Raw genomic sequence first — 27,585 nt, forward strand, 5'->3', positions numbered from 1 at the left:
ATATCTCGATTGTCACTCCTTGGATCGGGTCTTGGTATCTGGATACCCGTCCGTCAGTCAGCCTCGGCAGCCATGCAAGTAACATACCACCACCGAGCGGGATGTTAAGGAAGCTGTTCGTTAAAAGGACCATTTCCCGCGGGGTAACTAAGGAATGATTTCACGGAGTTTCCCATTTTCCCACGGCACAAGAAAAGAAAAAAAAAAAAAAAAAAAAAAAAAGGAGGCCTTGACAGCCAGCCATCTTGAGAAAGAAGTAAAAGAATGCCGGAAAGTATTCTTCACATGAAGATGTGAAACATCCAATAGCAAACATCAGATATCTAAACAGCACAAAAGAAAAGAAAACCCGCAAAAGACCGAACCCCTAAAACGTCAGAGATGAGATGAAGTGACGAACAAGAATAGCGTCTCGCTCGGACGGGCTGCACTGCAATCTGCATTTGCATATGCAAACAACCTACCGGTACGGAACGGCTCGCGTCGAGCCCGTTTCTGGTATCGATTCAAGCTTTCTCTAGAGAGAGAAAGAGGGGCATGCAGCCGCGGCAGAGAGATGCATGCTATGCTGGATTGAGCAAACGCAGATGATTCGATAGTGAAGGCACGGAAGATGCTGATTAGGTGATGATGCGGCGGAGAGCTGGATTGCTAGGTCGCTTATTTGTAGGCGATTACCAAGTAGATACCCATGGAGAACAAGAGGCTTCGCTTAAGAAAAGAGAAAAAAAAGGGGTGCTGTGGATATAAGGAGAGGGAATGAGAGGGGGAGGGGAGGAGGATATATGCTGGTGGAAGGGCAGTCCAGGCGTTTCGCGGTCGATGGAACGGAAAGGGATATTGTGAAGAACTGCTTCGTACGTAGGAGGGAGAAGAGGAGGGCGAGGAGGATAGGAGGGAGGGGGATGGGAAGGATGTAAATCCACCCTTCCAGTTTACTTAAATCATGCAAAAAAAGGTCTTGCGACTTCCCACCCCAACCCCAATCACAATGATCACGCAGCGGAAAAAGGACGAATAGAGGGGCAGTGCCCTCACCATATTTTTTCTTTAGAAATATCAAGTCGAGAAACACAAGGCGCAGCCATGGCAGGGACTCTACGAACAAATAACAGGCGTGGATTCTGCATTCAGATAACCAATCACGCCATGCTTTTCTCCCCGTAACGCTTCGTCCTCTTACCATTGACCCGCATCCAAACCAGCACGCAGGCCACGATCACGGCCAGGAAAAAGCCCATCTGCAACAGGCTGTACCCAGACTCGCCAACGGCATCCTCCGTCTCGGGCGTGGACGGCACAACGGGAACACCATCAGAGGTCTTGTCGGCGGCGGCCGAGGAAGAAGAAGAAGCAGCAGTAGAATCGTCGTCCTCGCCCTCGCCTTCGTTATATTCCGCCTCTCCGAACTCAGCTGCGCGCGGACGGAATCAGCCAAGTCTAGCAAAGAGCGAGCCCAGCAGCAGCAACAAGAGACACTGCGGTGGGATGAAAAAGAGGTGCGTTTAGAGTTCCACGTGGATACCTTCTTCTGGCACGGGGAGCTCGCCGCTCTTTGTGATCTTTACAGCCTCTTTGGGCTTGTCGCCGGGGCCCTTGGGCACGTCCTCAATCTGCTGGACGATCTCGTAGCCCTCGAGAACTTCGCCGAACACTACATGCTTGCCGTTGAGGTGGCTGTGGGAGGATCAGCTGGAGCCATTGGGAAGGGGGAGGGGCAGGGGAGGGGGAATTACCCTGGGGTGGAGGTGGTGATGAAGAATTGGGAGCCGTTGGTGTCCGGTCCAGCGTTGGCCATGGACAAGAGACCGACCTTGGAGTGCTTGAGCTTGAAGTTCTCGTCTGCGAAGCGGTCCCCGTAAACTGTTCCTCTATTAGCACATATCCCTCCATGTATATCGGCAGATACGTACTGGACTTTCCGCCAGTGCCATCGCCCTTGGTGAAATCACCGCCCTGGATCATGAAGCTCTTGATAACACGGTGGAAGGTCGAGTCTTGGTATCCGAATCCCTTCTCTCCTGTAGCCAGGGCACGGAAGTTCTCCACGGTCTTGGGGACGGTCTTGCCGTACAATCCCATCACAATGCGGCCCATGGGCTTATCGCCATGGCTGACATCGAAGTAGACCTTGTGGGTGATCTTAGGTCCCTTGACGGCCTCGGCGGGTTGGGAAAGGAAGGCGATGGTGATAGCTAAGATCAGCAATGCCGATACAATGAAGCGTTGGAGGGTAAACATGGTGAGGAAGGATGAGTCAATTGAGGATGAGGATGGTCGGTGGTGTTGTGGTTGTAGTGTTGTAGTATTGTGGTTGGGTTGACCTGGTGGAAGAAGAGAGGAGGAAGAGGAGGAGACACCCGCGGATAAGAGCGTCAGATATCGACACACGTTTCAGAACGCTAAGGTACAGGTGTCGATTATAGTGAAGCGGTCACGTGGGTGTGATTGAGTTTGAGCTCGGACTCGGATTCGGCTCGGATTAATCGGGGATCCACTGAGCAATCTTCAATCTTCAATCTTCCATCTTCAATCTTTTCGAGACGACAATACCAAGGCAACCTTCATCTCCGACCTTAAGCATCGACAGCCAAATTGGTGACCATGGTCAGCTGCAGCCCTATCCTATCCCTTTCTATCCCCAGCTGCTTCATCTGCGCCTCTGCTAACCCGCCCAGGTCTTCATCTTCAACGTCAACTTTCTCGAGTCGCGGGTGCTGAAGGTACGTCCGTCCGCTGTCCTCCCCTATCGAAGCTTCCCTTTCCAACGCCCGCACCTTCTAACACTTCGTCCTTCTCTCCTTAGCACTGTCTCGAAAGCTTCTACGGAATTGGCACACAACACTCCTCCCGACTGCTAGCCAAACACTCCATCTTCCCGGGCGCCAAAGTCGGCGACCTTCCCTCCAAGACGGTGTTGGCCTTGAACGCCGACCTGACCGCTATGAAGATCGAGAATGACCTCCGCCGCGAGGTGCGCAGCAATATTGCGCGCCTCAAGGACATGGGCAGTTATCGCGGGAGGAGGCATGCCATGGGGTATCCGGTTCGGGGACAGCGCACGAGGAGCCAGATCTTGACGTCGAGGAAGTTGAATCGCGTGGATCGAGCGGGTTAGAGGAGGGGATGCGTGGGCGGTGTACTCGGTGTGTTGATTATTGCATTGCATTGCGGGCGTCGGGCATGATACGGCAGGGCTGGACATAGGGACATGGATGGACATTGCCTTTGGCATTGGGTGTATCATCACACGCCGTGTACCAACAATGGAACAGTTTCCCAGTACCCCAAGTGGGTAGTTCGCATCAAAAGAGTGATATTCCAGGAGAGTAAGTCCAGCAGGGTGAAGATGGTTCCTTGAATACTGCTGGCCTGCTCTGCTTTGCTTTGTTCCTCCTTTGTTGTGCTTAAGCTCTTATGCTTTTCCTGTCTTCTTGGACTTTCGTACAGGCTCCTTTCATCCTCTCCTTTGTAGGACACTGCTGCATTCCAGCAGATTGGCAGCTTATGTCATCTACATATCTTTTCTGCATCGTGGCAGCGTCTTTCCTTTCTTTCCTTGTTTTCTTTGCTTTGCCTTCTCTCATGTCTCTTCCTATCATTATCCATAAGCTATACCACAAACCCTCAGCAAAACATCAGTACTCTATATCACGTCAAGGTGAGGGAGCAATACCAAGGACACACATATACACATCCCAAGTTGTAAAGGGAACAGTTATGTTGTTTTATCATCTTTGCATTGTCCTGATGTACCTATGTACTTGCCGTCTGTAATGCGCGATTCCACAGACAGGCCTGGGGTCATACTGCGTCAAGGAAAAAAAAAGCGGAGAGAAAACACAGACAACATAAAGATCCCGCCGCTGTGTATGGAAAGTAAAAAAGTCACCCAGCCATGGAAGGTGAAGGCGGAGAAACTGCCACCACTCTGTCTGTCGCACGATGACCAGAAAAAAAGCGGGGGGAAAGAAAAGAAAACTCAAAAGCAAGTACTCGCTCGCACCCGTTCCCATGCGCGAAAAAACCCTTATCCCTCGATCAATATGTGCTGACTACCTAGAAGCAGCAATGGTGTGTGTATTCGGTGCTGTGGAACCCAACTCTCCCTTCATATCTCAGGTCTTCCTTCCTCTCTCTCCGGGCGAGCTGGAGAATGGCTGATCTATGGTTGCAATCTGAATGGGGATGAGGCAAAAAGAAAAAGGAAAAAAAAGGAAAAAAACTGCAACATCTGAAAAGTCAGCACGTATTCCGACAAGGGCAATGGCTCGATCGACTTACTACAACACAGCCGCCCCTCGCATCTAATGTTTGGCAAGTCCCCAATCATCTGTCGTCACGCATCCAAGCTCCTTGCACATCCAACCTCGATTTCGCCAGCAGCAAGCAATCTTGAGCCAAGTCGCCCCTTCACTTGCGATTGAATTTTTTCCCCCATGCCTCAAGCTTCAGCCAGGCTTTCTTAACACCGCTGACCTTTTTGTCTCGCGAGTATCGAGTCTCCCAGGGCGGGAAGAGATGGTCGACTTGAGCGGCGGAAGCAGCCTGACCAGTCTCAACACAATCAGTCTCAATATCATCACGTGCCACCTCAATAGTCTAGACATCCCCAAAAAAGTCAGCATCGCGATCGATTCAAACGACGCATGGGGGAGATGTAAACCAGGCGCAATTGACTTACCATGTCAATCTCACCAGCCGCCTCACCTGTCTCCTTGTGATACATTCGGGCCTTACGGTTCGCCTTCTTCTGTTCCTTGACCAGGCGTTCGGCTTCCTCGGCACTTGTGGTACCGGTGCTGGCACCGGTCGCGGTCTCCTCGGCAGAATTCGATCGATAGACGTCGCCACGGCCAGAAGGCTGCAGTCCGCTCGCATTCCATGGGGGAAACGGGGCAGGTTCGGCATGCGGGGTGGAGAGCTTGGCTTCGGTCATTAGTCGATGTTTGGAAATGTGGTTTGCCAGGGCGTCCGGCGCCAGAGAGCCGTCATCGGTGCCGTCGTCGCTGCCGTCATTAGTCTCGTTCTCCTCGCTGATCCTCTCGTATTGCTGTTGCTTGTGGGTGCCGAAGTGATAGGTACTCTTCGATTGTCGAAGGTTAGGCGTGGTGCGGCTGTTGCTCATGCCACCACCGCTGCGGGTACCTGGAAGGAGAGACATCGAGACCATTGAGCGCAGACGGTTGACAACAGACGGCTTCTTGACAGCGGCCGCAGTAACATCGTTTTTGACAGTGGAAGGTCTGTTGGCAAACACGGGTGGAGTGAAGTTGGGGTCGACCGGATTCAATCGAAGTCCGTCGAGGAGGTGGTCCGTCGACCCGATGCCCTCGGGGTCGTGGTCGCGACCCTGTGTGGCTACTTGAGCTCGCTGAATCTCGGAAGCGAATCCTGTCCGGGTGAGGTTAGATCCATCTCGACCACTGAACTCTTTTGGCACGAATGAGGAAAGGCGGGGAAGAGGGGAGAGAGGATCTGATTCACTTACTCAAGCGTGGATGGGACGGAGTTTGAATCACGACGTGGGTACCTGCCAGGGTGTCAGATTGTATTCCGTTGACTTTGGGTTATTGACTTTTCGGTCACCAAAAAAAGAAAAAAAAAAAGAAACAATCCGACGCGAAGACGCGCGAAAGGTGAAGTCAGCAGTAGTGAAAGGCAGATGAATGTTCGGGGAAGGGAAAAAGGTAACATGGAATGAGGAAAAGTTGACGAGGAGAGCTAACCATTGGCTGAGCCTGATTGGGCTGTTTGCATGTTAGACAATAAGAAGGCCGGAGCGGGGGATGCTGGCTGGGGGTGGACTTACTGTTCGGAGCGAACATGTCATCGGCGGCGGCTGGGACGAGGGTATAGTACATGGCTTGAGGTTCATCGAACGGGACGTGAGCATTGGAGGTGCTTTGATGGCCCTCGTGTGGGAGAGGAGCGTTGTGAGTTCTTCGAGGACTATTGTCAGGGCTGGCATTATAGATCCCTTGAGGGTCGTCGTCGAGGACGGGAGCAATTGAGGAGGTGCCTTGACGATCATTGTACAGGACAGGAGCATTGTGAGTCCGTCGAGGACCGTTGTCAGGGCTGGCATTATAGATCCCTTGAGGGTCGTCGTCGAGGACGGGAGCAATTGAGGAGGTGCCTTGACGATCATTGTACAGGACAGGAGCGTTGTGAGTTCGTCGAGGACCGTTGTCAGGGCTGGCATTATAGATCCCTTGAGGGTCGTCGTCGAGGACGGGAGCAATTGAGGAGGTGCCTTGACGATCATTGTACAGGACAGGAGCGTTGTGAGTTCGTCGAGGACCGTTGTCAGGGCTGGCATTATAGATCCCTTGAGGGTCGTCGTCTAGGACCATTGCCGACGTCGAAGCAGCCGCAGAAGTCGTGTCAATGAAGGCAACAGTTGAAGAAGTTGGCCCCGATGGAGCTGCAGGCCGAAAGATCGAACCCGAATCCGATGCCGGCACCGCTGCAAGAGCAGCAGCAGGAACCGCAGGCCCCGAGGTCGAACCGGGGACCGGCGCCGCAAGCCTAATGACCAAGCGCCGCACTTTGTAGCTGTTCTCGGCCAAGGAGGCCTTGTCCTCGCTGGTCTCCTTGGGCAACATCTCGATGGATTCTTGATTATGCTTGGGAGAGAAGAGGTTGTGCTTGCAGATGTGCTTCTATGCAGAGAGAGGGGGCACGCAAGATGGTGAGTACCTTGTGTGTTGTGTGTATGTTTTTGCAAGAGCTGGGCGGCGCTGTACTCGCGATGTGAATCTTGTGTTTGACTCGGAAGGGGGGGTACAAGAAGATGAAGGAGAAGGTAGGGAGAAAGAGAGGCCCGCGAGAGCAAGTACTGGAAGAGAAGGAGAGTGATGTTCAGCTTGTGGCCCGAGAGGCTGTGTTGTTTGATGCTGTTGTTGTTATCGTTGTTATCGTTGTCGTTGTTGTTGTTGTTGACGGGAGAAGATGGGAGAGAGATCGGAGTGAGTTGGGGTGAGTTGAGTTGACTTTTGTTGTGTTTTGAGGAATTGGAAGGGTGCGCTAGACGAGTGCTGGACGGCGCTAGTGCTCGAGATTGCTCTTGATTGGGGGAAGGGGAAGTGAGAGCGCGGCTGAGAAGGAGAACTGTGATGTGGCAGCTATTTTATTCTATTGTATTGTATCTTGAAGGTCTAGAGATCCCCTTCTTGCTCTTATTGTATCTGCTCTTATTGTAATTGCTTTTTTTTGTAATGCATTCTAATTGCTCTACTGAATCGACCTTACCTACGATGGGCCTGGCCTGGCCTGGGATGGGCTGGGAGGAGATTTCCTTCCCATATTTGCATCTATCTGTCTGTCTGTCTGTCTGTCTGTATCTATCTATTCTACTTTTCCTCACAGGTCTTCGTTTTCCGTGACTCTCTCCTGCTTATTGTGCTGTGCTGTGCTATGCTTCGTCTGTGTTCTGGTATCTAAATCTAAATCTACATCTCACCTCTCGACCTTCCTCTCCGAACTGGAAATGAATCGAATCGAATCAAGGAGAGGAAATGTATGCAACGCGTGTGGGCGCGTGAAGTGGTCGCGGGGGTGGCTTTGGGGGATTGAGCACTGGGTATTGGGTATCTTTCTCTGCTTCGTGGGTTGGTGGGTGTGGGAGGAGGGGGAGGGGTGGGAGGGGTGGATTCTTACTGCTGCTGCTTCTGCTTCTTTATATGAGGAGGAGAGAAAGATGGGGGAGAGAGAAGAGAGAGTGAGTGAGTGAGTTGAGGTTGGACTTATGTCTAGAGTATAGACTCGAGACTATGGTATGGTATGGTATGGAGCGGATCTCGATCTTCTGTGTATATCTGTCTGTATATGTGTGTGTGCGTATCTGAATATCTGTATACCGAGCCCAGCCAAGCTGAGCCCATTGAAATTCTTCTTCTTCTTCTTCTTCTTATACCCAGTCCATCCATCCAACCATCCATCCCACTTTTCTTTTATTTTCTTTTCATTTCCTTTCTCTTCTTTCTTGATCGTGTTCTTATTCCTGTTCTCGTTCTTGTTCGTGGCTAGCTGATCTCTCTCGTCTTCGAGGAACGAAACGAATCGAAAGGAGGATGGGGATGGGGATAGGGAGGGAGGCGAAAAGGAGAGAGAAAGGGAGAGGAGGATTCGTGGTGCGGTATGATATGGTATGGTAGACGGTGTCTTCTTGGGATCGAATTATTGGCTCGGTTGGGTTGGCTGGTAGGTTGGCTGGCTTGGATTTGTGGATTCGTGGATCGGGGCTCCTTGGATTTCTGGACTGGTTGTTAGTTTGGTTTGGGTTAGGCTTGTGGGGAGGCTTTGATTGAGGCTTGGAAGGAAGGTTTCTGTCTTTCTGTCCCTCTGTAGAAGAAGATTCGAAATGCGAGATGAGCGGAGGAGTTCTTTCCGAGACATCCCTTCTTCCATCTGAGTATACTCCCTGACCATCTGACTGCCGAGCCATAGAGTCCACACCAAGTGTTTCTTATTGCTTCTCCTGTATCCTTATCGGTTCTTGTGAGTCCTCCCTGCCGCTGACCCTGCCAAAGGTGTAGACCCTGCAGAGCTCTGCTCCCGTCGGCGCGAGGCTTGTGGGCGGAGGACTTCTCTGTGTGAGAGACGCGGCTGAATCTGACGAATTTCCCTGCATGATTTCTGGTGTAGGGATATTGGCGGATTCCAGGCTTTCTGAAGCATATCGCCGGCGAATTCTCTGTTCTCGACCCTGCTGGTGGCGGAGGCCTTTCCTGGGCTGGCCTGGAGTCGGAGACTGGAGATCCTGGGCTTGAGAAATTGAGATTTTATCGTACCGAACGATGTGAGAGCTGCAGAGGGAGAGGGAACTGGTGGAATAGCTCATGTTTGGCTTGAACGCGCGAGAGAAATGGTGGTGGAGAATGATGAGCGAGGGAGAGGGAGAGAAGATACACACATATGGGCATATTGGGAGGTTGAGGCTTTGTGTGGAAGATCCTCGTAGCAATTCTTCTTCTCTAAAAGATATTCAATGGTCTGCTTCTGTGGCTTCTTAATTAATTCGACACTTATTTCTACGTCCATGGTATTCGCAATCTGGATCTAGAGGGGTTTAGAATTCTCACCATATTTATTCCCTTAGTAGGATACCGACCCTCTGACCTTATCTTTGAGGTTCTTTATCCTCAGAGAGATGAATAGTTGAAACTACACAAAACAATGCAGGATAGGGGGTGATGGAATCAAAGATCAAGGAGGAGGTAGGTCGACTCAGTGTTGACTCGTCTAAAATCGTTTAAATTCGGTTAAACTCGGTTAGCTGCCGAAGCCCCTAATTGAAGATATGGACATTTGTCAGTTCGGATAACCTCACGCGAGAAATGCAGACCAGAACAGAAACCCATTAATGGAGTCATTGGCATTAAATCTGAAGATTCGCAAGGTTGGAGGCAGTATAATGACGTAAATAGGCAAATTATTCGAAAATTCTTGGTGGGGTCACGTGGACCACCATTATCGTGTTTGAATGGGGGCCTGCTATGTTCGCATAGCCAGGGATTGTATGTATATAAGGGAATATTTGTAGACATTTAATTATTTAGTAAGTGCCATTGCCCAATCATGACCTATTCTTTTGCAATGTGTCCGATTAATTCTCCTCCTGAAATGTATTGAATCGGAGCTATTGTTCACTCGCACATGGACTTTGAAGTAGACGAAATGAACGCAGAGAAGAAGGCCTCTGAGTATTAAGAGAGGGGCTCCTTGCAAGACCGGGTATAAACAACCTGGAGATGGCTATACATCATGAAACTGGGCGTTCGGAAGGTAGAAAACGGATCTATTTACACTACCGCGATATCGTTTCTAAATTATGTAAAAATCAAAATCAGGAGCCGCGTTGAGTGGCCTTCAGCTTTCCGAGATGAAGAGAGAGAAGCGGCTGCACCCAAAAAGCGGTCTCACCTTTAGGGTGTGGAAAGTGAACGAGAGAAGAGGGTAGCAAGCTGCGAGGGAGACCGATGCTGACTGCTACTGCCAGGGTCTACTTTTATTCTTCTAGGCATGTGCGCCCCTATTTCCAAAGTCGAATTTTACGATCAGGAATTATCTGATAAGCAAAGTGAATCAAACAAAAAGCGGCAATGGTCTTTCGTATAAGCGCAAAGCGTTCAATATTCGGAGAAGTTCATGATTCACCTACCACCACTTCCACATTCTCGTTTTGCGCGACAACGGGCTTAAGCAATGCAACCTCGGAAAAACTCATCAACAACAGAACTTCCCAGTCTCTCCATAAAATGCATCCATCCCGAGCACAATATCTGTTGAGTGTCAATTCCCGGGGAGAATCCGTCGAAGAGGAACCGATCAAACTCCCAGCGTCGCAATCCGAAGATGATGTTCCCGCTCAAGTCGAGCGAGTGTCCCAACACAACCCCACCCATAAATGGGGGCTCTGAGGCGTTGGAATTGGTTTTGACGGGGAAAACTATCAGCTTGCCTTTATAACGGTTGACCTGGTGGGGAGGGGGGGGGGGGGGGGGTTGGGAGGCAGTAGAATCATCAAGATGCTTTATAATTTCAGATCAGAAGAACGGGTGGAACCAGTGCGTCGCGGAAGCTTTTATAATAAGCCATTGTGATCAGGTATGCACATATAGATTAACGTCTTGGACAGAACATTGAACATTGCCGAGTTAAAAAAAAAGGGCTTCGATTCACCGATAGTTTTGCTGGGATCTCGCAGTTCCAATGTAAATATGAATTTTTTTCCTTTCTTTAAATGTTTTATTTTTTGCGGTTAAACAGCTTCCCTTTAGCGAGCTGTAATCGTAATAGAGTAAGTATCAAGTCCCAATGGCTTTCACCCGGGCAGGCAGTTAAAACCTAGTATGCAATCTATAATGCAGCCACGACCTCAGCATTCTTTAGGAGCCCGCAAGGATTATCTCATTGATTGTTCACGAAGACATACGCTACGATAATTAGGAATGCCAGCTGCGATTATGCCCTACGCTTATGCACGGAGACTAGATTAGAGAGGTTGATGAAGACTTGTAGATCACGCCTACTATGCACTATTATTTCTGAAAGGATCTAATAAATAAAGATGAGAGATCGAAAGGAATAGTGTAGCTTGAGTAACTCTAGGGAAGATGATCTAACGGAAGGGTAAGGAGGGCATGGAGACGCGGCGGGCTGCATGAGTGAACGGTCGACTAAGCTTCTGCTTGGTATCGAGAAAATTTCTTTGGCGGTCTAATTTACGCCTGCTTTTTGATGTGAGTTGAGTAGAAACCTGATGTTTCGTTGCAGTCAGATACATTTTAGGAAGGTACGAAGGAGGTACGAAGAGAGGGAATCTTTCTCTTTTGAAAGAGAATTCCTCGGTGGAATTGAAGGAATACAAACGAGTATCATGGTATTTCTTTTCTCTTTTGAAGGGGCATAGTAGTATCATTTTGAATACAATTACACCTGACTCAGAAAGGGACCAAGATTCACTTTTCTAGGGCCTGGTTTCAGGCGACAGTCAAAACTTCATTCATATTCACGCACGATTGACACTGGATCCACCAGAGTCCTATGTAGCGCTGCATGTTTGAGAGCTAAGTCACCACCATGGCATCGCTCGGCCAAGCCTTGCCGTCCCTTGCCGTCCTGTGCATCGATATCGTATCGATGTCCCTTCACGTCTAGCCCGAGTCGTCTCTCGTGTTTCCATCAAGCTAGAGTACCATATAAATAGCATCTATTGATCCCAAAATCTTCAGCCCCAGAAGAAAGAGTAGCGAAACTATACCTTCCGGCGTTTTGGGAGTACCATACTACCAAGTGCCCCGCAACTGCTATTAGCCGAAAATTATAAAACCGCGATTTTTCGCAATACGCGTTTTTTTATCTTATATAACTATTATAAAAATGCTTTTTTAACGTACTTTTTTTTGCTACGACGTTTAATAATCGGCTTATTCGGCATTATCTTTTTCTTTATTAATAAAGATTAATTATAAGCGGCTTTGCTTTTAATATAAATCCGACCGTTATTGCAAAAGCTTTCGAAATACTTCGTAGCACGATTAATTATACTCGAAAGCAAGCTTTATTACGCAACGAAAGTATATTTATATCGAAAGCTGTTCGGCGGAAATTATATTCGGCATCCGACGAACGAATTTTATTACGAAACGTTCGTTTAAATCTTAAAAATTTATATAAAGATATCATTCGAGCGTATAATTTCGATTATAAAGAGACTATTATTAAAAATATTTTAAGAAATTATAAAATTTTTAATTAAAAGTATAAAAAGCGCTTCGAACTTACGGAAAAACACGCGGCTGCTCGATTATAATAATGTTTAGACCATCGAAAGTGAACGATCGAAGATTAAAAAGAAATCGTTTAATCGGATAAATATTTTATCGAGCGAGATCGAAGAAAAGAAATCGAATAGGTTTTTCGCACGCTTAAAAAGAAATAAGATCGTCGGATAATTTAAACATACGATACGAAAAAGAATATAAAAGTAATAATTTAAAAAGCTTTTTAAGACCGCGGAAAATCGAATCTTTATATTATGGATCGAGATTTCGAATCGAAAAAACACGAGTATTTAGCATAATCTTATTTCGAAGTCCTCGAAGCCGAAGTCAAGCTAATCCTTCGAAAATTGCTTTATAAATATTAGTTTTAGCAAAATAATATATTAATTTATATTGCAAAAAAAGTTTAATTTTAATTCGGCAAAAATAAAATTACTTTATTAATCAATTAGCCACTTTTTTCTCTCGACTTTAATCCGATCGAGCACGTTTAATAGCATCTTAAAAAGAAGCTTTATTAAATATTCTTCGACGTTGCGATCGATAAATCGAATTCGAAATACGTAAAGTAAAAAATAAAAAGTTATTTATAAGCTGCATAAAATATATTAAATTAATCGTTATTCGATAATTTGTATTAAAGTATACTAGATAGAATTGAAGCTTATATCGCGGTTAAAAGCTAGCATATTAAATATTAAAATTCGTGCGCTTTCGAAAAATTAGCTTAAAAATTAAAAAGAATAAAAAAATTCTAAAAAATAAAATAATATTTTTTTTATTTAATTTAGATTTGTAATTATTACGTAATTAAAATATAATAAATAGATGTTTATTGTTGATTTGGAGTTCTCGCTTAAATGGCCAATAGCAGTTGCCTAGTATTGTACCTTGAGGCGCCTCCTTCTTTCTTGACAGTGGAGACTCGAACGTTGAAGATCCCGCCAGCAAACTCCCAGCTCCTGAATTTTCAGACGCAAAGCTTATACTCTGTTGCACGTCCGCTCTCGGAACCGCCTTCGGTGCCTCGAAAGCCGAAACTGATCGCACGGCATTTGCGCAGCTCTGATACTGCCCCGCGACCTGGTTCTGATTCCGACTATATACTTTCGAGCCTGAGGGCACATCTTTGCGCAAGTCGAAATATGGCACCTCCTGTGCTGAGGATGTTCGTTTTTTGTTGTTCGTGTTTGCGGGCTGCGAAAGGGGGCTTTGCTGACTTGAAGAAGGCGCGACATGGGAGGGTTTATGGTTGCGGCGCTCTGCGAGGTTCTTGGCCTCTCGGGCTTCAGACTCAGAGTCCGCGTCGTAATGAGTCGCTTCTGATCGATGCATCGGGCTTGCTGCCTCGTTCATGCTTGGGGTGAGTATGCTTTTGACGCGAGCGTGGTGGGTTGTCAATACATACCTTCTAGGGGTTGGCTTTCGTCACGGCTGAGGGTTGATGGTGCGTCGCCTGATACCAAGCTGGGGTAGATTCAAGTGTTCTCAGTGTTGCTTGTGTTTGTCAAATACAATTTGCGCGCCAGTCTGATTGTACCTTTAGGCCTGAAATTTAAATTCGACGTTAATTGCTAGCTCGCGCGTGATACTGACCTTAAAGGACTTCTGGCGGCCCTTAGCTTCTTCGACTCTTCAGCGAAGGTACTAGACTCTTATGCGACCTCCTTAACACTTAGCTTGGGGTTCCCCCTCTCTGTCGAAATCAAGTCTGGGCACTGTTGAGGTAGGTAGAAGAGAACAAGGAGATAGCCAGTTTGCAAGGCTGTTCAAGTCTTCCATTAAGGGAATGGAACAATATCTGCTACAATTACATCAATATTTCCCTAGTCCAGGTATTTTCAATACCTTCTTGTCAATACTCCCTACACGCCATATCATCTATCAAAACAATCTCCAACCATAATCATTCCTCTTCCAATCCGGCATATCGGAAATGAAGAAGCCTCACTCCTTTGCCGCTTTCTTTTTGCTCTTCCAGACCTTAGACTCTGGCCGCATCCTTCCGTACTTCATGGGATCATTATCTCTCACCCAATCGGGGTGCTTGTGTTTCGCATAATCAAGATCCTGCTCCTCGTCCATGTACACCTTCGCCCGAACATGGAGAGCCTCCACTGCATCAATCCACTCCTTATCCGCCTGAATGAACCTTGAAACAATAAGCAGCTTCTCTTTCCGCCAAGGGCAATCGAGCTGCGCCGGCTTCTCAGATTTCAGGCACCAGGAGAACCACTCGCTAAGTAGCTCCCAGACCGTAAGTGGATCGCTGGTCTGGGTATTGGGTGTGAATGCCAACATCAGCCTCGCGTTTTCGTCTCCGAAGTTATCGGCGCAATACTGGATAGTGTTGTTGAGAAAGATTGACCAGGTCTTCCTTTCCGCGCCGTTTCGGAAACGTACGGAAACACGGCAGCAGAGTCTATTTTCGGGGTCAAAGGCGCTATTGGGATTCTTCGCGGCCTCCAAAAGATTATGGAAGGTTTTCGAGTGCTTTAGCAGAAGACTGGCCTTGAGGATCCGATGGTGAGCGTGAGCTAGGCTGTCCCCAACCGTTTTTGTTCTGTCTTCCCGGCGGAATATAACGACAGGCTCGTCAACACTGTTTGAAATTAGAAAGCTGATCATATCAGGAAGATGTGGCATGAAATCGTATCTCGAAATAGTAAAAAAAAAAGACTTACTTGACAGCTCCATCGTTCTTTGCTTTCGTTTTTGAGCTCGAAGCTTCACCTGTACCGGTGGAGCCATATTGTCCTTCTCCACCGGTATTTACATCGGTACCAGCCTCAAATCTGTCCCACTCGCTTTCCTGGCTATCATCCATATCGCCAGACGGATAACTGCTGTGATTTCTTGGGTAGTGGTGGGAGAAACGGTAGCTCGGGAAATACTGCTCGGAAATTGACGTAGAATGAAGAGTCTGTGTCTCCTCTGCTTCGTGATAAAGATTTCGGCCATCTTGCTTCGGGCCGCATGCTCCGAGGGTCTCTCAATCACGGGCCGAAATGGTCCATTTTCTCCTAGCCCCAGCTCCAGTGTGTGGTATTTGGCCCGAGTTTCTTCCGGGTATATCTCAAGCGATGACACTCGCTGCCGCTTCTGCGGTCTCCATTGCTTGTAATTTTTCTCAGCTGTCCCGTCCATGCACAATAGAACTCGATCGCCGGAACCAGAGTTAGCATATCTTCCTCCAGCTACACCGATCCATGCCACAGTTTCTGCAGCTTTTTCAAAGCAATTTCTCAGCTAGCCAGTGTCTGAGCATTGCTAGCAAATACTTCAATGATCCAAGACAACAGGGCATCTATGTATGCGTCCCACATCTTGCGTAATCATCGTTGATTCTGGAACAGAATTTTTCAGTCGTTTTCGGAGATAGTACTGCCTGATTGCTGAAGACGTAGCTTTGGTGCGAATCGGGGAGAGCTTAGTTGGCATGCTCTTTGATGGCCTCGGCTTGCGAGCGACTTAGGCATCCGGCCCAGACCCACGATTTAGACGGATACCCAGGTTTTGCTCAAAGGTAAAGGCCACGCCCGGGTGGTATGACTTGCCCATAGGTTGATCTAGGCTAGAGGTCTTGGAGCCAGCAACAGAAAGCTATGGCAGATCAGGGGAGGACTGAATCTTAGTCGAATCGGGTATCCTTTTGGCCTCTGTCCCCCCTAGTTCTTGCCTCACTTCCTGCTACAGGAAGCAGGACTCCTTGTTTATATCGGCTTCTACCTCCCCTGCCATGGTATTTGAGGCCATTGTCTCATCCAGATCATCCTCTGTGAGCTCCGCCTCGGCTTTGGTCTTCATCATCTCCAATCGGAGATCGTATGCTCCAATTGCCTCATGTGGTTCTTGTAACAAAGGCATCGCCCATAACATTGTTGACTGTGTATCTTTCCGTTGATTATACATCTTAGGCTTGGCCGATCTTTCCTGCTGTATCTGAAGATTAGAAAGTGCTTTGAAGTGGCGGCGGTGATTAATACTTACCTCTCAAGGGCTAAGGGCTGCCCTTGTGCAAACTGTTGATAGTTGTTCTGTTTCTATGGTACCCACAGACGCTGGAGCTGTATCGAGGATGAACAGCGGAGAACAAAAGAATCAGGAGATGAATGAACCGAGCGGGATGTCGGTCTATCGGAAAATACGCCATGCCGACATCAACTGAGTCGTCGGTAAGCATATCGGCACGTGACTGACTGTACAGACCTCTTTGGAAAAAATTGCATCAATTAAACTTTAGAAAACATCATGTATCAGGAGAATTTAGGAATAATCTAATGGAAGGGTATTGGTTTTCCATTCACAGCGAAGTCATACTTCCATTCCAGATGATGTTAACTGAAGCTTTTTTCCTTACCGAGGCGAAGGCCCCACCTTCCAAAATCGTCATCCTCCTCGCTACTTTCAGCATTGCGCCCAACGAGCTGATTTCATAACATTTGCTTTATTCGTTAAAAGAATGTAGCCAGTTGCTCCGCGTGACGGCATTCGAACAGATGCGACCAATGTCTTCCAGACAATCCTTTCTACGCTAGCAAAATATCATCTGAATCATCCGAAATCATTCAAACTATCCTCTTGAAGCAATATCCATCCGTCGTCTTGGTATCAGCTCAAACCATGCAAAGAATTCAGGTAACCTGAGTCTGCATTGATTATTTTCGCAACTTTCAAAGCCTTTGGCTTCCACGTCTCCCAGCCCTTACTAATCATATCGGCGGTAGGATGAATAATCCATGATTCCAGAGTCAGCAATCCGCTCGCAATAACATCAGCTGTAAAGGAGGCGATCATGCTGGCCGAAAGGTGCATCTGAGCACTGAGATATTCGACTAGCTTGTCAAAGAACACCACAATATTTTGACTTCCAAAGTTGGCATGTGCATCCGTCGTAGATTGTTGCTTGACCCAGCAGATTTGGTCTTCAGGGTCAAAGATATCGCCGGGGCCCAAACTTAGCTTGAGCTTGAGTAGCGCGTTCAGGGCGGGCAAATATTTCTCGATTGACTTTGAGAAAGAGGTGGATCGAAACTTTCTGAGTCAATTGCTTGCCACCGCGATCGCGAATAGCTTCGGCACGCGAGAAGTATATGCGAACATGGGGAGCAATCTTTGGCATGAGTCTATAAGAGTCTAAGTTAGTACAAGATTGTCTCGAAACCAAGAGCTGCGGAATATCAGATACATACGGTTGAGTCTTCGGCTGTATTTGGCTCTTGTTTGGTCCGGACGAAGTCGCAACCTCATTATCTGCAGGTCTTTTGCCCAAGGTAGGAGAAAGTTGTGCCGGGACTGCGGTTTCCAGATCGGAAGGAGATGTATCAAGCGGTACGGACTTGACTGGCTCGGATTATTTGGCAGAGAAATTTTGGGGTAACTCAGCAAGCTTTATATCCACATCTACACCGGTATCGACTGTCTCCTCATCTGAATCAGAAAATTCGATGGGGTCCGACAGATTTGAGCCCGCAGTCAGCCATTTCGATCTATTCGAACTAGGAGCAGTGGGTTCTTCTTTTTTAGCAACACGCTTGGACATTTCGTAACCGTCTAATAGAGCGCCTTGGTGCTGAATGCCAGACACCTCCCGAGAGATCGACCGAGGAAACTGGGTTATTTTGAGAGTATACTCATCCACATCCCTGGGAGATACACACTTGACTGGCTTGGGGGCTAGATCAGGAACTCTCGGCGAGATGTTTTTGGACGGAGTGGCCACGGCAACTGGAGTCGCAGAAGTCTGGTCCCGAGATTCACCGGCGAAGAAATCTTCTTCTGGCTCTTGCACCGAGACTTGTTGCTCCAGATGCACCTGCCTCCGCGGCGGATAAGCGCCGTAGATATCTTCTTCCCGCAGTGGTTGCTGCATCGGGGTGGTACTGAGGCTGAGCTCATCGTCCTCGCCGCGGAGATTGGAGTGCGGAACCTCTTGATCTTCTGGCCGCATTGCCGTCGAGTAAGACAGGTCGATCTCATGATTCTGAGCAACAATATCTGAGTTCCGAATGAACATCTTTCGAGAATTTCATTTTAAGCAATAGCTTCTTTGAGTGTAATGCAAGCAGCTGTCTTTCTAGCATTTAATTCTTAGTAATAACCCTCTTAGATCCAATGCAAGCAGTTGTCTCTTTGATATTTTCTCTCCACCCCCCTTCAATATTAATAGTATATACTAATCGATATTAATAGCAATGTGACGAAATTCACTACTATCCCGCTCCTTTCAGCTAGTACTGTACTCAAATGTCAAACCGACGCCGCTGTTCCATACCATGAGGTGATGATCCGTCGAGTGTTGCTGCTATAATAATCGAATGGAATCTGGTGGGGAATTATGCCCTTTATCTAAATCTTGAGTACTCCATAAGCTGAGTGCAAAGCCCGGGGCGTACTTTGTGGATCTGTAGATTGTCGCTGCTCGCCTCGATTGCTTGTTTACTTTGGCTCATTACATATCGACGTCATCCGATTGGCTTACAAGCGACCAAGCGCCACACGCCGTCGCCACAGGTGACCCCACCTGCCTGCCCGCATGCATCTCTCCGCCTGGGCACAAACAGCCGCATTCCGGGGTTTCGTTGGCGAAATGAAATCTTCTTCCCAATAACATCTCAATTCTATCCTTTCCACCCTTCCATCTTCGACCTCCCCCTTTGTTGACATCGTCGCCACTCGCTACTCACCAGCCAGCCAGCATGAGCAGCAGCCTCACCAAACTCGCCCAGTTCGGCGTCAAGCACGTGGCCAAGGGCATCGGCCGCCTCTCCACCGAAGTGCTGGAGTCCGGCTGTGGCAGCTATGTCACCACCGTCGAAGGTCGCCGCATGCTCGACTTCACTTCGGGCATCGGCGTCACCAACCTCGGCCACTGCCATCCCGCCGTGACCAAGGCCGCCCAGGCGCAGGTCGGCAAGCTGGTGCACGGCCAGGTCAACATCGCCTTCCAGAAATCCTACCTGGATCTCGTCGACAGCCTGCTGTCGCTGATGCCGCACCCGTCGCTGGACACGTTCTTCTTCTGGAACTCCGGCGCCGAGGCCGTGGAGGCCGCGGTGAAGTTGGCGCGCCATGCGACGAAGAAGCAGAACGTCGTGGTGATGCAGGGCTCGTACCACGGACGCACCTTCGGCACCATGGCCATGACGAGAAGCAAGACGGTGTACGGCGAGAACTACGCACCGCTGATGCCGGGCGTGTTTTCGGTGCCGTTCCCCTACTGCAAGCAGTGCTCTATTGCCTCACATTCGGGTGGCAAGTTCGGCTTTGAGAATTGCTGCATGGACCCCGTGCTGCAGCTGGAGTTGCTGTTGAAGCGGGAGACGGCGGCGAGTGATACGGCGGCCGTGGTGGTCGAGACGGTGCTGGGAGAGGGTGGATACGTTCCTCCTCCTCCGGGCTACCTTGCCAAGCTGAGGGAGATCTGTGACAAGAACAACATCCTGTTGATCGTGGATGAGGTCCAGTGCGGCTTTGGCCGAACAGGCAAGATGTTCGCTATCGAGCACTACGACGTCCGTCCGGACATCATGATCATGGCCAAGGGTATCGCGAACGGCTTCCCGCTGTCCGGTATCGTAGCCAGCAAGGAGTTGATGGATTTGCAAAAACCCGGCTCGATGGGCGGAACCTACGCTGGCAACGCAGTGTCATGCGCAGCTGGTGTCGCCGTCGCCAAAGCATTCAAGGATGAGAAGATCCTGCAGAACGTCGAGGCTCGTGGCTCGGAACTCCGAGGAGCGCTGGAAGCTGCTTGGAAGGATCCGAAGACGGGGAAGATGATCTACGACGTGCGGGGCTTGGGACTGATGCTCGCAATGGAGTGCACGCCTGGCAAGGGGTTTGCGAGCAAGATACAGGCGAAATGTATGGAGAAAGATATGCTGGTCTTAACGACTTCCATCTATGATACGCTCAGGTTCATCCCACCGTTGAACATTACGAAGGAGGACATGGCGCTGGGCATCAAGATCATTACGGATGCGATACATGAGGTTGCTGCGGGTGAGAAGCCTGAGGAAACAGGATCGAAGGGTCAGGCTTTGGAGTAATGGTTGAGGGGAGGGGAGGGGATAGGGGGACAAGGAGAAGTGGTCAAGCTGATGGGAATTCTGTGAATTTGTCACGTGAGAGAAGAAGCCATGCATCGCGAATGATGCTTGCTTCCTTGCTTGCCTGCTCGCCTACTTGCCTGCCTGCTTGTTTGCTAGCTTGCTAGCTTGCTAGGCGTAAGATATCTCAGAAGATGTCATGCCCGAGACATCTCACTATGTATGGTGCCTCTCTGCCCTGTGCTATATAGCGCTGGCTGTATCCATTACCAAAATGATACGAGCGTCGATCTAATAGCAGATCTCTTGGCCACACTATTTGAATCGAGACCACTCACTCGCTTGAACTATTGTACCCAGGAAACAAGAAATCTCTTTTCTGGTCACATTCGCAAACTCTTAGGGATATCGTATCAGAACAAGGTGTACTTTACGATATATTCGAAATTCTATGAGAAAATTCAAACAGAAATTATAACTCAAGCCAAGTCGGTCTCCAGTCTAGCTAATCATGGCTTCCGTATGATGATGATGTATGTATCTATAATTCATCCGCAACAATAAAGTGTCGGCGAAGTATGATGGCCTGTAAAGAATCCCGCTTTGCAGACGACATTCCTATAAGCGTGTCCTGAATTTGTTTCTGGACTATTTGATTATCGGAAACTTGGATTAGCTAGAAAGAAATATACAATTCGTTATTTGAATAGAATGCGAAACGTATGCTTCTCATCGTCTCAAGCCGTCACATTCCTTTCATGCTAGAACTTACCTTTTTTTTTCTCAAGACGGAAGCTGACTCTGGAAGTAAATATCTACATCGCACTTTAATCTCAATTAATGAGAATGAAGATTGAGTTTGACATATTGAATAGCTGAGGAGTGCTGCACCTTGAACTCCTTGACCGTGGTTCTGATTCCCGCTGCTATACCTACCAGATCTGGAGATCGAGAGAAGTGTATGTAGTACTAGCAGACAGGTCAATCAATCAATATCCATCTCATCGTCCCCATCATTTGTTCCTGCTTGCATGCCGTTTCTGCTTTGGTTGATGTTGATCGCAGCGCTGTGTAAACTTGGAGAATGTCAGTCACGTCCTTGCTTGATATATATCTGCGGACTCACCACTTGGCACTCACCTCTGAGCCTCCTTCTTTCCCTTCCCCTTCATCCTCTTCTTCCTCCTTTTTCTCTTCGTCCCCTGCTCTCCTTTGTTCTTCTCATCCCCTCCATCCTCTCGACTGCCTTTCACCTCCCTCACCGCGTTCGCGTTCTCCAAAGCCCCCCCGCTAGCCGCTATTCCAGCGTCTCCTCCTTTCTTCTTCTTTCCCGACGCTGCGGAGTCTGACATGGGCTGTAATTCTTCTTGCAAGTATGCGAGCCGGTTTTCGATCTCTTGGAGTTTCTCGTCCGTGGTGGAGGATTGAGCCGTGAGTTCTATGATGGCTGCGGTGTGCTTGGCGATGGATGCGATGCGCTGTGCGCGGGTGGGTACTGTCATGGTCACTTCCAGAAGTGATTTGAAAGATTTGAATTCGAGATTGAGATGGGGGCAGCTAGCTTTTGGCGCTGAGTTTTGGTGAGTAGGGGTGGAGTGAGTGAGTGAGTGGGAGGTGTGGGTTGATTCTGTGATGAAGCTTTATTGCTGGTGTTCGTTTTCGGAAGGATGCGTCAGTTGGCCGAGAGTTTGAAATTGGCTCGTTGTATATAGTCTTGAGCCGTCAGTATTTAGTGTTAGGAAGCTGCGCGAATTAAATCTATATATTTGATTTTTTAGGCACAATTGACTCTTGTTAAGATTTGAAGCGCTTTTGAGTTGTTGGTATAACATTCGGCACTTGCAAGCGATAAACATCCCCCAGGTTTCTTGACGATTTCTCAGGTCAATAAAATGATATTCCTCTATATAGATACTACATCTAAATATAGGTAGACAAGCACTTATTTGTTGTTTATAATATACATTGGTGCTGTCGCAAAGTACACCTGGGATTTGCAAGTATTTTATCAACGGAGGATAGGCCATCTCAATTCAGCCTTTGAGATCCAAGGCAGCCTTATGAACCAACGCCGGTCGCAGTTTCAGGTAACCCGTATGATATTAAAGCCTCCAGACGCACGAGGGCAGCCTGTTTATCTCAAAACACTTTGTCTTACTCGTGATTTTCTCCAAAGGAACCGCGCTCCTACCTATAGCTCTGGCTGTTCTATCATCAAACGCTGGCCCGTGGTAACATTCTTGTTGGTAAGAGCATAATACTTAATATCAATATCAGAGCAGTATAAGCCAACAAGAAATCACTCAGACGAAACATACCATGAAAAGGTAGGGTTGTTGTCTCACCTGGAAAATCTTTCAAAGGGGTTTACTGGATTCGCATTCTTCAAGCAAGCTACACCGCATTTGATTTTTTTAAAGTAAATAAACAATGTAGGTCAGAGATATGGTCTCATGATCTGCAGTCCTTAAACAAAACTACCCCGGTGCCTAACCACTCTTAGAAAGAACGTTCCTTTTCCGCAGGTTTCATGTTATGAGCTGCCTTGGCTGACATTGCTGTAGCCTCGCATTCCGGCAAGGAAATGGCTATGCGTATTAACTGGCAACATGTTAACAAAGATCTTTGCGTTCGGAAAATGCATAGGCTTAAAGCTCTCGAGGCTAGTGGCTTGCATTAGGCACGGGTGCTCGAGAGGAACTTTAAGGCTTTTGTTCAGATCATAAAGGGAACAACAACTCTTCAGAAAGACAATGACGCTAGGTCATACTCTCCAACTTTCTAAATATATATATCACAGTCCTCGCTCTTATTTATGATACAATCAAGTTCTTTTTCATTATAAGTGAGGCAGAAGTTTGTACAGTAAAAGATGTTGGTACAAGGAACAATGCGCCTTAGCTTCTATACCACTTCTAGAGAAACCCGCCGTAGCTCGTCTGTGAGCTCATCTATCCTAGCATTTTCTTTCCCTTCACGCATAATATCGGAAAGGCGGCGGACTTCGGGCTCCCAGTCAAGTGGACGGTCAGAGTACGGTCCACGCACAACAATGGGCTTCTTGCGCTCGACTTCGCAGTCTTCTGTATATTGTTTTTAGTCTAAGTTCTGTTCCGGAATATTTATGCTTCGTACCTGCATTGATCACTTCCCTTCCGTAGAAATCCTGCTTGGGATTCCCATAAATCGCGAATTCTCGACGGCGATCTGTTTCTCATTTAGCTTAAAGTGTACCAAGGTTATTCGGAGATAATGGATCCACTATACCGACAGTGATGGTCGTCTCAGAGGGTATTTCCTGACTGCTAGCCATCATAGGCAAAGGGTTCCTAGTCTTCGAGGGACTCCTATTGGGCTGGACAGTTCCGGCTGAAGGAACTTCCTTGGCGCTGGCATCTGGAAGGGGCCCGTCGGTGACCGTAGTAGCGTTGGATGTCATTATCAGGGAATGACAAGAATAACCAAAAGAATGATTCAGTTGATGATTGGGCGTTGATTCTGACTCGGGACTGAGGCTGGGTTCCAGGTAGCAACGCGGGCAGAAAAAAATTCTGAATCACAACATCAGCCCTCGCTTAAGAAGCGCTAGCGGCCGAGAACTAAGGAGGTGATTTGGCCGACCAATATATCTCCTTGGACCGCGCAAACGCCAGGCTTTGAAATAACTACCCAAACTACCATTTCAAAACGTCTGGATTCAAGACCGCGCACACGAGCCAACTCAAAGGAATCCCTCCTGCGCCGCTCGACCGCCATGAACAAAGCGCGGAGTCTCAGCACACAATAGCCGATCAGCCAGCTCACACCGTACGATCTCCAGGCCAGCAGTCACGCTCTAAGGACCTCAGCATCAATCCGATCATCAGCGAACAAACCTTCGACTCACCGATTGTCCACCGATCGCAAGGCCGCAAGTATCTCGACCAGGAGATGCAAGATCAACGAGCCAAGTTTAAAGAAGAGCTCTTACAATTTAACAAAGAGATAGAGGGCAGAGCTCGATCATCCAAGCCAGTTCAGGAAGAGCACAACATCAACAATAAAAGCTCGTGGAAGTCGGGTTTCAGAGCCTCGCAAGAGGAGGGCGAGACAATGGAACTGCTAGCTGCAGAGTTATGGGCTGTGGAATTGGCCTTGCTTGTGGTTATGGCTCTACTACTTGCGACGCTCATCAGTTCTGTCCTTCTTGGGATAGTCTTTCTTGCTTCGATTATCCTATGCTTTTGATTTTTTCGTCGATCTGCCGCCCATCAATCTGCAATGGTGAAGTGCTACTACTGGGCTTGGTCGCGGCATGTGCATTTGTATGGCAGACGAAATATGAAGCCTTGGACTACATTTGTATCGGAAGGGTCTTTGTCTTCTGCGCCAGAGGAACAAATACATCGCATGTTTCAGAAGGATGGGGGAGAGATCGGTGCGGGACATGGAGGATCAAGCTTTTCAGGGCTGGATAGGTAGCTCTCGGGTCAGCAACTAAGGCGAGATAACAAACGCGTTCCCTAAAGCTTTTGCCTGCCTATGATCTATACTCAACTATACCTAAAGCGCGGAAACAACACGTAAAGTATTTCAAAGGCTGACCACCTCTCTTTGTTTACGCGCTAGCCATTCTGAGCTATAGCGATCCGCAGGAATCCCTTTACTGCAGCCTTGGCCTCCCCCATAGTGTTTCCAACCACCGCTCCTCTGATCAAATCCTGCTCGAGCCTGTCGAATTCCCGTATTTAAGATGGAGCACCTTCCCCAAACCACGCCGAGCTTATCACCTTCGTTAAGTCATACCTCGACCACCTTCATACCACAACTCCAATCCAACTGCTTCTATCGGAATCTCCAAGCCATTAGCATTTACCTCGAGGTCTTGATGACGAAGTTGCGAAATGCAAAGTCAAGGTCTACATCCGCCGCCACCACAGAATCCTCACGTTGCAACAGCTCTAAATTCTGATTCCTCGACCTCAACGCATAAAAACATCGAGAGAGCAAATTTGAAAACTGCCCAAGCAGCAGCTCCCATAACAATACCGCAGGGTAGAGTAGGTATCCATCCAAATTTCTCCATGGACAAGGCAGGGAGAAAGAAGCAGACGGGTATAACAAGCGGTGCTCTTCCTGGAGGTCCATCAACACAAGAGAGACTCTCTCACGAGCCGCCTGTTCACCATGAACGCCAATAGCACCAGCACCAGCACCAGCAACAGCAACGTCTTTCCGCGGGATTAGAGGAGGAAGATAGTGTTACGGACCAGGCACGGACAACCTATGTCAAGCCACCTAGAAAGAACCCAGCGGATGCAAGGCAGAGCGAAACAACTTGATTTCTAAGCAACACTAGCGTCTTGGGAATCTTGACCGCTTTCAAGAACCTTCAGTATGAGTCTGTCTTATGTGAGAGACAGGATCTGGCCGCCCTCTCAAGATTGGCGCTGTCCGTCCTAGAGGAATCGGCACGCTAAGCGGTCGTATTGTATTAGCAGCATTCGAAGAGATAGCCGTCGAGTAGGCTTAGGCTCTCTTGATCAAGCGCGTCAAAAGCCACCATGGAGGGTCGCACGCTTCTCGTATGGATGATTGAAATGTTGCGTTCCGCAGAAGTCTTGATGCGGCTCGAAAGCTTTTTTCCGTGGCTCGATGCAACTTCGGGGTGCTTGCAGAAGGCTGCGGTGGGTATGCGATAGGTGTCTCCTCGCGCCGCGTAAGATCGTCGAGGACCGTGAATGTTTCTGGGTATGGATGGGCGGTGTTATCTCCGCTCAGCCGATATCAGAAATAGGAAGGAAGGGTGGTTGGTGTTGAATGGGGATGACGAGGCTTAGCGTGGCCTCGCTTAATTTAGCGCGACAACAATCCAATTTACAAGGTTGGTTGAGCAGATTGTGGTCAATCCGTTTGGCGGGTTCTTTGAAAGCTTCGGCACTTATCAGGGTTCATCTTATAGTAGTAGATAGGTAATACATAAGGCGCCTTGTGGATCTAGTGCTAGGTATGCTCGTTCCAGTGAGACCATGGGCTTGGCAGGGTCTGTGAGCGTCCGAATCAAGAAACGGCGGACATAATCTTATATGAGAGGCACCTTTGGTATCAGAACTATTTGATTGAAATCCCCGTGAGAATGTAGAATCATGCGGACCCGAAAATTGAGGCTCGCATGATGCGTCGTTGTTTGCTTCCCTTGCAGCTTACACCAAGTCAACAGCTGGATCCGAATGAGCACTTAAATGATACGCGAAGAAAAACAAAAATCAGAGCCGCAGGTGCAGGTAATTCATTATTCGATCAGTATACTAGTATACTTTACCACCTGAAGTTCTACACCTACAAAACCTGGCCATGTACCCGATACATCCAGCTCACCCCGCCATGCGCAACTCTTACATCCCTAGATAGATCCATCATTCCCAGCAGCGCATCCACATTCTCGATCTCGGTCTCCTTTCGTGCTTGCGCGAAGGATCCATATATACCAAGCGAAAGGCCAAAAGTCAGTTGCTGGTGCCGGGACGACGTATTCTCTGGCCGAATCTCGGTACTTGCCGAGTTTTCGCTCGTAGGCAATAACATCTCTCCGACAACCCTGGACACCGCGCTCGTGCCGGTCTCAGGCGCGGGTACAGTACACTCGGCCTTCTTCTCTTCGCAGATTCGCATATCCCGTGCGTATTCCCAAAGCTTTCTGCCGTAGCTCTGGCTGTCAGAGATGGGCTTGTAGGAGGCATCCATGGTTACACGATCGGTGTTCTTGCAGAGGTATGTGGTTGGAATCCTGATGGGGGAAGTCGGTGGAAGTCGCGCGTTGGGGGATCTGTGTTGGGTTTTGTAGACCGGGAAGGCGTTCAGTGGCAGGTGTGACTGCGGGTGAAACATTCCAGCGACTTTCCGGCTTTCAAGCCTACTTGAACACCGAAAATGAGTAGGAGGCGAACCACAGACTAGCTGGTCGATTCCCAAAGGTGCCGCGGGATATCCCAACGGGGGCACGTTCCCAATACTACATACATACGAAGAGCCTGCTGTGAACTCGAAGCATTGGAAGGTCAGTGTGAGTGCGGCACAGTCACGACGTCAGCAGAATCGAGCTAGGGACGAGATTGCAGTATACCGGGTCCTCCTCTTCATCCACTAGAACGCCAGCAGTATGCCAGGCATTCTGGGGCGGTAGATGATAGACGAGTGCTCCGCTAGATGCCGACTCGATTCAGAGAGTGCTTGCTCTTTGGTTCTTGCATCACGGACTAGGCTGC

General features: G+C 48.5%; 12 protein-coding genes across 12 annotated transcripts; 2 read left to right on the top strand and 10 right to left on the bottom strand.

The window, feature by feature from the left end:
- Window positions 1-1,142: 1,142 nt before the first annotated feature.
- L3040_007787 (uncharacterized protein) lies at window positions 1,143-2,241 on the bottom strand (the record flags this gene model as incomplete). Its single annotated transcript, XM_007293244.1, has 4 exons — window positions 1,143-1,414; window positions 1,526-1,677; window positions 1,737-1,863; window positions 1,914-2,241. 4 exons carry the CDS (start codon window positions 2,239-2,241, stop codon window positions 1,143-1,145), a joined length of 879 nt encoding a protein of 292 aa, XP_007293306.1.
- Window positions 2,242-2,604: 363 nt separating this feature from the next.
- Window positions 2,605-3,118, top strand: L3040_007788 (uncharacterized protein; the record flags this gene model as incomplete). Its single annotated transcript, XM_066154693.1, has 3 exons — window positions 2,605-2,607; window positions 2,679-2,723; window positions 2,807-3,118. 3 exons carry the CDS (start codon window positions 2,605-2,607, stop codon window positions 3,116-3,118), a joined length of 360 nt encoding a protein of 119 aa, XP_066010600.1.
- A 1,295-nt stretch (window positions 3,119-4,413) lies between these two features.
- L3040_007789 (uncharacterized protein) lies at window positions 4,414-6,608 on the bottom strand (the record flags this gene model as incomplete). The annotated part of the gene is made up of 5 exons (XM_066154694.1): window positions 4,414-4,602; window positions 4,685-5,394; window positions 5,492-5,533; window positions 5,730-5,750; window positions 5,813-6,608. 5 exons carry the CDS (start codon window positions 6,606-6,608, stop codon window positions 4,414-4,416), a joined length of 1,758 nt encoding a protein of 585 aa, XP_066010601.1.
- A 1,862-nt stretch (window positions 6,609-8,470) lies between these two features.
- Window positions 8,471-8,845, bottom strand: L3040_007790 (uncharacterized protein; the record flags this gene model as incomplete). The annotated part of the gene is made up of 1 exon (XM_007293241.2): window positions 8,471-8,845. One exon carries the CDS (start codon window positions 8,843-8,845, stop codon window positions 8,471-8,473), a length of 375 nt encoding a protein of 124 aa, XP_007293303.2.
- A 4,255-nt stretch (window positions 8,846-13,100) lies between these two features.
- Window positions 13,101-13,646, bottom strand: L3040_007791 (uncharacterized protein; the record flags this gene model as incomplete). Its single annotated transcript, XM_007293240.1, has 1 exon — window positions 13,101-13,646. One exon carries the CDS (start codon window positions 13,644-13,646, stop codon window positions 13,101-13,103), a length of 546 nt encoding a protein of 181 aa, XP_007293302.1.
- Window positions 13,647-14,237: 591 nt separating this feature from the next.
- L3040_007792 (uncharacterized protein) lies at window positions 14,238-15,117 on the bottom strand (the record flags this gene model as incomplete). Its single annotated transcript, XM_007293239.1, has 2 exons — window positions 14,238-14,892; window positions 14,975-15,117. The coding sequence occupies 2 exons, from the start codon at window positions 15,115-15,117 to the stop codon at window positions 14,238-14,240; spliced, it is 798 nt and encodes a 265-aa protein (XP_007293301.1).
- A 644-nt stretch (window positions 15,118-15,761) lies between these two features.
- On the bottom strand, window positions 15,762-16,169 carry L3040_007793 (uncharacterized protein; the record flags this gene model as incomplete). The annotated part of the gene is made up of 2 exons (XM_066154696.1): window positions 15,762-15,893; window positions 16,020-16,169. The coding sequence occupies 2 exons, from the start codon at window positions 16,167-16,169 to the stop codon at window positions 15,762-15,764; spliced, it is 282 nt and encodes a 93-aa protein (XP_066010602.1).
- Window positions 16,170-16,901: 732 nt separating this feature from the next.
- L3040_007794 (uncharacterized protein) lies at window positions 16,902-18,306 on the bottom strand (the record flags this gene model as incomplete). Its single annotated transcript, XM_007293237.2, has 4 exons — window positions 16,902-17,252; window positions 17,302-17,416; window positions 17,483-17,628; window positions 17,698-18,306. 4 exons carry the CDS (start codon window positions 18,304-18,306, stop codon window positions 16,902-16,904), a joined length of 1,221 nt encoding a protein of 406 aa, XP_007293299.1.
- Window positions 18,307-18,988: 682 nt separating this feature from the next.
- On the top strand, window positions 18,989-20,341 carry L3040_007795 (uncharacterized protein; the record flags this gene model as incomplete). Its single annotated transcript, XM_007293236.1, has 1 exon — window positions 18,989-20,341. One exon carries the CDS (start codon window positions 18,989-18,991, stop codon window positions 20,339-20,341), a length of 1,353 nt encoding a protein of 450 aa, XP_007293298.1.
- Window positions 20,342-21,326: 985 nt separating this feature from the next.
- Window positions 21,327-21,843, bottom strand: L3040_007796 (uncharacterized protein; the record flags this gene model as incomplete). Its single annotated transcript, XM_066154697.1, has 2 exons — window positions 21,327-21,408; window positions 21,482-21,843. The coding sequence occupies 2 exons, from the start codon at window positions 21,841-21,843 to the stop codon at window positions 21,327-21,329; spliced, it is 444 nt and encodes a 147-aa protein (XP_066010603.1).
- Window positions 21,844-23,245: 1,402 nt separating this feature from the next.
- L3040_007797 (uncharacterized protein) lies at window positions 23,246-23,780 on the bottom strand (the record flags this gene model as incomplete). Its single annotated transcript, XM_007293234.1, has 3 exons — window positions 23,246-23,424; window positions 23,477-23,548; window positions 23,609-23,780. The coding sequence occupies 3 exons, from the start codon at window positions 23,778-23,780 to the stop codon at window positions 23,246-23,248; spliced, it is 423 nt and encodes a 140-aa protein (XP_007293296.1).
- Window positions 23,781-26,659: 2,879 nt separating this feature from the next.
- On the bottom strand, window positions 26,660-27,064 carry L3040_007798 (uncharacterized protein; the record flags this gene model as incomplete). The annotated part of the gene is made up of 1 exon (XM_007293233.2): window positions 26,660-27,064. One exon carries the CDS (start codon window positions 27,062-27,064, stop codon window positions 26,660-26,662), a length of 405 nt encoding a protein of 134 aa, XP_007293295.2.
- Window positions 27,065-27,585: the final 521 nt, after the last annotated feature.

Source organism: Drepanopeziza brunnea, assembly GCF_022702325.1.
Source record: "Drepanopeziza brunnea f. sp. 'multigermtubi' strain 214-2 chromosome Unknown ctg14, whole genome shotgun sequence".
Lineage (NCBI taxonomy): Eukaryota > Fungi > Ascomycota > Leotiomycetes > Helotiales > Drepanopezizaceae > Drepanopeziza > Drepanopeziza brunnea.